This window comes from Beta vulgaris, chromosome 4 (genome assembly GCF_026745355.1).
Source record: "Beta vulgaris subsp. vulgaris cultivar EL10 chromosome 4, EL10.2, whole genome shotgun sequence".
In the NCBI taxonomy this organism is placed as follows: Eukaryota; Viridiplantae; Streptophyta; class Magnoliopsida; order Caryophyllales; family Amaranthaceae; genus Beta; species Beta vulgaris.
In genome coordinates this window covers 36219291-36230332 of record NC_079205.1, presented here as the reverse complement: position 1 = coordinate 36230332, position 11042 = coordinate 36219291, and the positions used below count along the sequence as shown (strand labels likewise).

At 37.6% G+C, this 11042-nt stretch overlaps 1 protein-coding gene across 5 annotated transcripts; it reads right to left on the bottom strand.

Annotated features, from left to right (window-relative positions):
• Nucleotides 1-823: 823 nt before the first annotated feature.
• LOC104907435 (co-chaperone protein p23-1) lies at nt 824-4993 on the bottom strand. Of its 5 annotated transcripts, none has more exons than XM_010696365.4 (6): nt 4747-4993; nt 2552-2732; nt 2314-2467; nt 2195-2229; nt 1342-1426; nt 824-1191 (listed from the first exon to the last, which is right to left on the bottom strand). In XM_010696365.4, the coding sequence occupies exons 1-6, from the start codon at nt 4749-4751 to the stop codon at nt 1037-1039; spliced, it is 615 nt and encodes a 204-aa protein (XP_010694667.2). In that variant the 5' UTR covers nt 4752-4993; the 3' UTR covers nt 824-1036. The 5 variants fall into 5 exon arrangements, with proteins under 5 accessions (XP_010694667.2, XP_048499028.1, XP_010694666.2 ...); XM_048643071.2 differs by having other exon boundaries at nt 1342-1414; XM_010696364.4 differs by having other exon boundaries at nt 824-1194; nt 4747-4992.
• Between the last annotated feature and the right edge of the window lie 6049 nt (nt 4994-11042).

The window sequence follows — 11042 nt, the reverse complement described above, 5'->3', positions numbered from 1 at the left end:
GTTCATGGTCCGGGCTGGGCGGTTTTAGTAGTGGGTTTTAGTGGGCTGGGCTCAAGGAATCTGGCCCACGGCCCACCCACCAATTTCACGGTTCGAGCTGGGCTGGATTGGGCCTTTTGCTGGCCCGGCCCACACGGCCCACGAGATGGGCTGGGCTAGATGGGTTGGATTGATCCGCATTGTTGGCCATCTCTAGACATCGTACATGTTGATGCCATAGAGCCTTAACTAAGAACCCAAATACAATCATTTTTTACATTGATAATATTAACTATTAACCCAAAAATTTGCCCCCAATATTAGAGCCCCTTAACTATTAACATGAAGTTTGTAACTTTTGACCTAAAATTATAACTATCAAGCAAGAGGCATGTGTCTGTAGGAATGTGAAGTGAAATGATGGATAATGCTGGACTTCAATATAAATGGGCCTATTAAGTTCCGCCGACTCTTAATTAGATATTACAGTATTATACAGGAATTTGTGAAGTTTACTTGGTAATCGCCTAAGATATATGGCATCAATATTCATCACCATTAACAACAATAGGATATTGTGCGTCTGCTGCATCATAATCTTTGCTTCATTAGCATAAAGCGTCCAAGTCCCTTATAGCCTGTAGGTAGGGGCACAGGGGCATAGAACCTGTGAAGTATGACAAAGAATTAGACGCGTCCACTCCTATCATACAGTTGCCCAGTTGGGTGCATTCACTCCACCATCTTCAAGACAGTTGCCACTCTCGATAATGCCATGAAAGTATACCCTAAATTTGCCGAGACTAATTCGCACAACCACGAAAATTTGAGCTCGGGCCACAAATTTATCAAGTTTCTGGTTATCCCTTATGATTTTATTACCATTCGATTATGGTCAACTACTAGCTTAGAATATTTACTCCTACGAATGACCAACATGCAAAGAACACACAACACAGTATGCTAATCATGTCTACCTAATCCAACAAAAATGAAAAACTTTACATTTTAATGCAATGAAGCTGCAATGTTTCATCACTATTGGTTTTTAATGCAATCAACCCTTAGCCTTTTCATCCACTGGTTCAATGGGTTCTTCCTTTGCCTTAGCCTTTTCATCCACTGGTTCAATGGGTTCTTCCTTTGCCTTAGCCTCTTCAGCTGCTGCCACAGATTCATTTTTTGCCGTTTCTTCATTCTCCTTTGGTTTGTCTTCTACATGTTACGCAAAATATCAATCAGCAGAGATTCATAAGCAAGCAAGCAGCACATTCAACTTCATACAAACACCATTATGTTCACTGAAATATATAGATGCTTCACCATATTCTACACCTTGATAGAACGAAGCTAAACGCTAACCTTTTTCATCAGTTGAATCAGAAATATCAGAGGAATGACACCCGGCCCCAGCAATGTCCCCAGCCATCAGTTGCTGCATAACAGACTTACAAATTTGCAAGTGAAAATATATATACATGATTTCCCTTAAAAAGAATACAGAATGTGCATCATAAAAAAAAAATCTAGAATGTTAACGCAGATAGATGCCACACAAAATTTTGTAACTTGTCCAGCAAATTTATATGTCAATTCCAGACTTTAGATATCTGCAACTAATCGCGATTAGTATAGGTGGGTTGGATGTGAACAGGATTTACTTGCCTATTGGTACAGAAGAGTTTTTTGGGCAATCAAAGAAGTCCAAATCAAAATGGAATTTTTTATCATACAGATTTTGTCACAAATTTTTTTTTTTCTGGGCTTCCAACTAGTGCTTTATGGAAAACAGAAGGAAGAAAAGGCAACCAGCGATCAAACCATAATAAGAAGCACGACTGTCAAGTGAAAAGGCAATCTGCAGACTCTGGAACATTTAAAGAGAGGAAAGAACATGCAAAGGTTTTCCATGAGGGAGTTGAAACTAAGCCCTACTCTAGGTGAGATAGGCCATCGACAATGGATCAAATCCTCAAGATAGAACGTGAAATTGCATGTTACAAATTTCTATGACAAAACTGCAACATTAACAACATATTTGGTATGAGATTTTCAAGTGTTGAAAATGGAAACAAGAAACCAATTCTGTAACACGTTTGGTATAATGGCTGGGGTGAGGTATTCCGTTTCTTAAGAGATACTGATTGTTAGAGATTCACTTTAAGCCTTTCACATATTATAGCAACCATTGGAAGATACTGAGCATGAATCTTACCGAGAGAGACAGGCCGCCCAAGTCAGAACCATTTTCTGTTGCAAAGTCATTCAAAGATTCCATGAATACAAGAAATTAAAGTAAAAAGGGAAACTAAGCTTATATAGAACAATGCTTACTATTCTCTTCATTTTCATCGACCCATTTATCCCAGTCAACCTTAAGAAATATTGGAGGATTCCCTTCCTGCTTTATCAGCCTGCTCCACCATCTCTTCTCGGCCTTCTCAATGACATACTCTATCTGTCTAACCCCGATGTTGTACTTGCTCTCCTGAAATTGAATTTTACAACGTTTGGTCAACCACTCCGACTTTTCTACTGATTAGTAGGGCTCTAGCCACAGTAGATAATATACCTCTACATTGATCTTATCCAACAACTCGATATCAAATTCATAAGGATGGGCATTTTTTACAGCTGAAAAAGCCATTTTTCCTTCAGGTTCAAGCTTCAACTTTACATCCTTGGCATCAGGTAACTCAATTGTTACATAGACTTTGTCAGAACTCTGAGCCCACTTGACAGATGGGTGTCGACTACAACAATTATATAAGGTGTGAGTTCTTTTTAAGCTTATCAATGTCATAGTTCAATATGTTAATGTCACAGATCAAATACAGCATTACAATCAGATCATAATGATAATATGTAACACCTTTTTTAATCATAAAGACGATTATCTCTACCACCTCTGCTCAATCTGATCTTTATAACAACCTTGGTTGCTCAAAGCACATAGCAATATAGAAGCCAGTACTACCTCTCCAGCTAGCATCCAGTCGATGTCACTAATCTCCCGAAAAAGTAATAAGCCCCACCACTCCCTTAATTATATTCCAACGAAACTGGTAGCTCCAAACAACATTCATGTCCTGACATATTCAACCTTCTGACAGAAGCTAAAGTGTGAAGAATAGTACTAAGCACATCCAATGATCTACCAGGGCCAAATAACATAAGTCTTGCATAGACCCATACTATGGATGCAAATCCTATTTCTGACCTCTGAGTTTGTAAAAGCTCAAAGTCCAAATAGAGGAGTTTTAAACATCCGATCCTATATGACCCATCAGCTGTATTAAATATTAAAATAACCTTTTAATTGACAGAATCACTCCGATTTCAAAACACATCATTTTAAAATTGCCCAGAGTTGGGTAGGTCAGTGTACCACATATAGGCCATTGTAAGTAAAGAAACTACCATAACTGTTGCTCAGCTGTGTCTAGCATCATCTATGGAACAAAAGGCGACATAATTTATGTCCTGTCATTCAGTTTAGTGTATAATACATTCAATTTCATGCATACCAACCCCAAACATTAACCACAATCAAGAAAAGCACATACATCTGTTGAGTAGGCCGTCATAATTTGTATTAATCAGAAAAAATTCACTTCTAATATTAAAATTTAAAAAACCAAACAAGTGTCCACGATATGATCTCATTAGTATCATTCATAACTGCCTAACAAATGGTCTAATTGATAGAATCTTTACAATATTATGTGACATCGCTTGATCATATCATGCTTACATTTTAGGTTGAATGAACTTCATAAACCAACATAACTAATTGCATAGAAATACTAAACAAAAAGAAATCAAAGTTGATCAATCATAATGATGGATAACAAACATCATCATCGGTAGATTATAACTGAAATGACAAGATTACTGATAAGCAGTTACTTAGGTCTTATTTGCATTGATGCTGAGCAATCAAGAACAAATTTGCGCATAGAGAAACCACATATTACAGAGGAAATTGATATCATCAACAAGCTTCAATTCAATCCAAAACCTAAAACAGATTAGTCAAAACAAGAAGAAAATTCATAAATTCTCCATCAACCATATGATTCCAGTTTCATACTGATTAATGACGACTAAAGGAATGAGATAACCAAAAAACAACAGAGGAAAATAGCCATTGACAAAGAAATTCAAGTATCTTATGACAAATGTTCACAAAAGATAATCAGAGTGTTAGGAGGCATTAATAGTTCCAGTTCTTGATCAGCAACACTAAGATCACCAAAATCCACAATAAACAATATCAATTAACAAAGGAAATTATCAGCAAGTTTCAATTTCGTCCGAAAACTGAAACAAATTAGTAACATCAAGAAAAACTTATTAATAATCTGACTTTGTACTGATAAATGACAACAAAGATAATGCGAAGAAGAAATTCATGAATTCGCCATGCATATATCAGACAGAGCGTTTGTACGAACAAACAGTTCATCAATTACAGTTCCAATTCTTGATACGCATTTAAGTAGGTCTTTATTTTTCTAAATGTTGAGGAAACAACAGTAAGATAACCAAACTTACGCAACAAAAATCACAAAAAATTAATATCAAGAAGCAGCAAGTTTCAGTTCTATCCCAAACTAAAACAATTGTTATATCAAGAAGAAATTCATGAATGATCTGATATCATTCGTGAATTTGATAAATTACAACACAAAGAACGCTATGCAGAATTCAAGCATCCATCGAAGATAATAAAGAAAATTCGCAGGAAAATGAGAGTTGTTTTACCTCATTGTTGCAAAACAGAGAATGCGAAAGAGAGAACGCAAGAAAATGAAGGAAACGCAGAGGAGAGTTTGTGTTGTAATGGAAAAATTGGATAGGAAGGGGGTGAGATTATGAGAATTTGTGATGTGTTCTGGAAGCTGCTGAGCTTTTTGAATTCTGATTGACTAGAAGAGTTGGACGAAACACTAGAACGTTCAAGAAATGAAATTCGGTTTGCATGCTTCTTTGTGCTCTTTACATGTAGGAGTTTCTTGATATAGTTTACCATAGTTTACCAAAAAAATCCCCTTTAGAAAATCAGTCAATAATCATCATCTAATTTTTTTTTCTTTTCACTAAAGATCACCTTTACAAACTAAAGATTTTTCGGGAAAAAAAAATCAAAAAAAAAGAAAATAGTGAAGCGCAGCAGTGCAACATTAAACGGCTAAAATGTCAGTTTCTGCTTCTTTTTGGCCCACTTTCATATATTAATTATAGTGGTCCCCAATTTCCCAACTCCCAATTCTTATCAAATTTTAAATTAAATTAAAAATTAAAAACCATTTAATTTTGAAAACTATCAATTCTCTCCTTCCTTTCCAAATTCTCACGCTTAAATTTTTTTTACCTCACTCTCACTGTCTCACTGAATCGCTGCCCACTGCCCAGACGCCCAGGCTTCGCCGCCGTCCGCCGCACTGCACCGCACCGACACCGCAACCTCCTCCAATCTCCGACCAACCCGCAGCCGGTAGCCATCGCCCATCAGGTACGTATTATTGTAAAACTATTTACAAAATTTAAATTTTAATTCTTTTACATTATTTATTTTCTAATTCCTAAATTGTATATTTAAAATCTTATTTGGTTGATATTAATTGTAATATTTGCATATATGTGTCATGTGTGAATTTTCGAATTTGTAAGGTGTGATAAGTGATTGATAGCATTTAGTTAGTTTGCTGTTTATTTTTTTTGTGAATGTTGAAATTGTGAGATGTAAATTTGTATAAATTATGTACTTAGGTAGTGTTAATTAATTTATAATTTTCTATGATGATTTAGTTTCTTTATGATGGTAATTTATTGATTGATTTTCATATAATTTAATAGTTAGTTCATGTGTTAATTTGTATTAAATAATGAATATAGGAAACGATGAGTGATACACCTAGATGAGTGTTGATTTGTATTAAATAATGAATATAGGAAACATTGTAAAATTTTCAATATTGAATATCCTTTGTCTTTTTCGTGACCCCTCGATTTTGAAATTCTGGCTCCGCCACTGATATTGATAAGTTGGGGTCAAAGTTGTGTTTTGTATTAGTTTACCTCAATATATCTCTACTATATAAAGCAACACATGAGAGACACCAAAAAATAAAAAAAAGGAATAAAAAAATAGGGAGATAACTAACTGTTTCATTTGAATGAAAAAAAAGGAGAAAGTAGGATTTTTAAAGTAAACATCAGTTTTTTGACAAAACAAAATATAAAGACCGTTTTCTACCAAATTAATTTTATTTTCTACTTCACACGATATTGCACACATTGCGTGCATGTAAGGCTAGTATACAACTAAATCAACGTAAATATATAAAAGCTATTGCGCCTAAATACAATTATATAAGACTTAACACAACATAAATATACATGGGTGTAATACCCCCCTTAAGTTGGAGCATTTAGATTATGAACGTCCAACTTGGCAATTCAATAAGATACGTAAATTGCTGACGACCTAGTGCTTTGGTGGAAATGTCGGCAAGTTGCTCGTAGAGACATGGCAAGGAGAAAGGAGACCATCTGCAATGACATCATGCACAAACATAATGACAATCAACTTCTATATGTTCGGTGCGCTCATGAAACACGGGATTCCGAGCGATGTGAAGCGCAGATTGACTATCACAGAACAGAGGAATGGCGGTCGAATGAGACACACCCAAACTAAGAAGCAAGGCCTTCAACCAAGTCAACTCAGCCGTATTAGCAACCATAGATTTGTAATCAGCCTCGGCAGAGGAACGAGAAATATTGTGTTGTTTCTTAGTTTTCCAAGAGAAAGAAGAAGAACCAAGAAACACAAGCCAGCCAGAGAGAGACCGCCGAGTCAAGCGGCAACTACCCCAATCAAAGTCACACCATCTTGTCAAAAGCAACGGACCAGAAGAACTGAGAAGAATACCTTGTCTTGGCGCCCCTTTTAAATATCGAACTACCTACAATGTTGCTTCCCAATGTTCATGATGAGGAGAGTGCATGAACTGAGAGAGAATGTGAACCGCATAAGCCAGGTCAGGGAGAGTAAAAGATAAGGCGCCGATACTGATACAATTGTGAAAGGATTTCACTAGTAGCAAGCCCCAAATGATGATTTAGTTCAATAAGAGATGAAGCAGGACGAGCCTCAAGCAAGTCGGTTTCAGACCTAATGTCTATGGCATACTTGCGATGAAAAAGATAAAAACCTTCGGGACTTCGGGAAACTTCAACACCAAGAAAATATTTTAGAGGCCCAAGATCCTTCATGTGAAAACAATCTCCCAAATACTTCTTGAAAGTTGTTAGTGCAGTAGAACAACTTCCAGAAATAATAAGGTCATCAACATAAATAAGAACATGGAGACGAATAGTGCCACACTGGTAAGTAAACAAGGAGTAATCAGAGTAAGAGCGACTAAAGCCATACTAAAGCAAAACGAAAGTCAACTGAGCAAATTAACATCAAGGGGCTTGGCGGAATCACTGACAGAAAAACCATTAGGGGTTCATATACACCTCCTCATCCAAATCACCATGAAGAAAAGCATTGTGAATGTCCATTTGATGGACTGCCTAATTTTTTAACCGCAACAACAGCAAGAAAAGCCCGAACGTTGACCATTTTAGCCACGGGTGCAAATGTTTCATGATAATCCAAACCTTCCACCTGATGATTGCCAAAAACCACAAGGCGGGCTTTTAACACTGTGCCATCTGCATTATATTTTATTTTGTAAGCCCATTTACATCCAAAGGCTTTCTTTCCGGGAGCAAGAGAAGTCATGTCCCATGTACCATTGGCCTCTAGAGCCAGAATTTCACTAGTCATGGCAGCACACCTCGTCTTGTGTCTCATAGCCTCCGCAAAAGTGTGTGGCTCAGTACCCGCCTCCACATTAGCGAGAAAGAGCCGATGTGCCATAGAAAATTTCTCACTAATCACATAATGAGTAAGAGGATACGAGGTACCTAGGAAATCTGATGGAAGCAAGTCGTAAACAGATAAACTTAACATAGTATAAGCAACATAATCATGCAGCCAAGGAGGGGGGTGTTTCACTCGCAAGCCACGGCCTAATCCCTCAACTGAAGCAGTAGAAGAGTCCGGCCCAGACTCGGCCACGGACGAAGAAAAGGGAGCAGGCTGGGGTGTGGTAGGAGTAACAGTGGGAGACACGAGCCCAATTCCAGTGGGCAGTTGGTCGGTGGGGATGATGAGATGGCCTAAGTCCTCAAAAGAATCATCAGTTACAATGGGGGAAGGAGTTGAGATTGGGAAGCTAGATGATGAGGGAGGAATAGAATTCGAGAGGCAAAAGGAAGTTCATATTTAACAAAACGAACATCTCTCGACACAAAAATTTCCTTGGTGTGCAAATCATACATTTTCCATCCTTTTTGAGTATTATTATAACCACGAAAAACAAATCTCCTACTGCGAGATGGAAACTTGTCCCCTCGTGTCTTTTAGTTATAAGCGAAAGCCAAGCAACCAAACACCCTTAATTCATCAAAATTCGGTTTCTTCATAAACAATATATCATAAGGTATTTTGTATTTCAATAAACGAGAGGGAGTGCGGTTAATCAAATAAACATCACTTAATACACATTCACCCCAAAAATGAATAGGAAGATCAGCTTGGAACATTAATGTCGAACTCACATTTGAAATGTAATGATGTTCTCTACACTCTCCCATTTTTCTGAGGGGTCCCCACACAAGAAGTTTGGAAAATAATACCATGCTCTTGAAAATAATCATGCATGCATTGAAACTCAGTCCCATTGTCACTACAAACATATTTAACATCAAGAACAACTTGTCGTTTAACAAGAGCCAAAAACAGAACAAAAAACATAATGCACTTTAGTTTTAGATTGCAACAAATATACCCAAACTCCACGAGTATATCATCCACAAAAGAAAGAAAATATTGTGCCCCACATGTAGATAAGGTACAGTGTGGACCCCACAAGTCACAGTGAATCAGTTCAAATTTGCTACTTGCTCTACTGGTACTAAGAGGAAAACTATGGCGATGTTGTTTAACTTAGAAACAACTTTCACATACCTTATTCAAATTATGACTACTAGGACTATCTCAAAGAGCTAGGATCATCTTAATGACACTATCAAACGGATGGCCCATCCTATGATGCGACAAAGCAAACTCATCCTTCTCTAGTACTCAAACAGCATGCATAGCAGGGATACCACGATAGAACTAGAGTCCACCCCTGCGCTCACCGGCTCCAATCAGGCTCCCCGAACACCGGTCGTGCGTAACACAAAATGAATCACTGAATCGCACAATACACTTGTTATCATCAATCAACTGAGGACCAGACAACAAGTTGCAAGTGAGCTTTGGGACAAAAAGAACATTCTGGAGAGTAAGGCCACCATCAAGTGTGACTTGCCCTTGCTTGGTACCAACAATGTTTCGAACCATCAAGAAGAGTAATGGGACTGCTAACATCAACATAATCATGCAAATATTCCAAGTAACCAGTTTCATGGTTAGACGTCCTCGTGTCCACAATCCAAGAAAAATAAAAATCCTTACCCATCATGCATTCGGATATATGTTCATTAACAAGATTCATCAAGAACTGAACTCGATCTGAAGTTAGATTGTTGAGAGGGGGGTTGGCTGGGCTTGGGAAGAAACGACGGGATAGAGGAGGAGACAAGGCATGGGGAAGGCTATTGGGTTGAGTGGTCAGTCGTGCGTCAGTTTTCGGTGGTAGTTTATGGTGGAGTGAAGTAAAGTATAGGACGAAAGAAAGAAACAGGGAAAAAAGGGTTCGAAAGAGAGGAATGGGGTGGTGTGCGGTGTGGATATCGGCGATAAGTCCGGTGGTAGTGCGCAGCATTGGTGACAGAGGTTACAATAGTGTGCGCCAGTTCTTGGTGGTCGTCGGTGAGTGGTGCGGCAAGAGGGAGAAGGTGCTGGGTGAAATAAACGGAATACGGCGATGGAGTCCGGCGATGTGCAACCGTTGGGGCGATCGTGAAAAAAAAATTTGCGCGGGCGATTTCTCTCGCTTTCTTCTTCATTTTTTCTATATTTTATTTTTTTTAATAATTCAATAGTAATCAGCTAGCCAGCGAACGCCGACCAACTAGCGGGCTGGGTAGATTTTTGTTTTTCTGATTTTGTTGTCCTTGCCCATCAAGACTTCGACAATTGTTTCTGATTTCTTTTCTTAATCTCGATCCACCTACAACAAACACAAAAAAAAACGCACCAAAGTGAGTGAACTCACTCAAATGGAAGAAACAAAGATAAAAATCATAATAAAAAGTAAAGAAAAAAAAGAGAGAAAATAAGTCAATGCTCGGATTGCCTCCCGAGAAAGGCAAATTTAAGGTCTTGCATGACCGTTTAAGACTAGTAGATCACTCATAATAGTTCAATGCTCTAAGAAGCTTATCATATGTTCCTGCATACATCTCAGACCATATTATATATGAGTGAAAAGGAAAAATAAAAATATTAGTTCTAAAAATCTATGAAAACTACAAAAAGAAAAATCAAATGAAAAATTATATTTACAAGGAGAAGAAAAAGAAAAATTGTTAGTCTTTTTACATGACTCAAAAGAAGGAAAAGAAACTAACTATACATTATTTACATTATCATGAAAGTCATTCAAAAGGGGAGAAAGAAGAAACGATGGAGGATATAATATGGGGGAAGAAGGAATAAGATCAAGTTTTTGAGAGAATGGAACATGAGACTCAAAAACAGTAGGTGGTACTGATAAAGACTCATAAATCACCTCACACTCAACTTGACTTTCCTCCAAAGAGGAAATGTCCACTATGACTTCTTCCTCCTGGAAAACATCCATCACATTAGTCGTTCTTTTAATCTTTTCATCATCTCAATAACTCTCATTTATTATCCACCCCTAATTATCATCATATATAAAACGGGTTGGGGCTAGAATTCTGAGCACATTCAAATTGGGAATATGGGTCAAAACCATCTACTAATATCACATCAAACGAAGAAAAATCATGAGAAGTAGACTGAC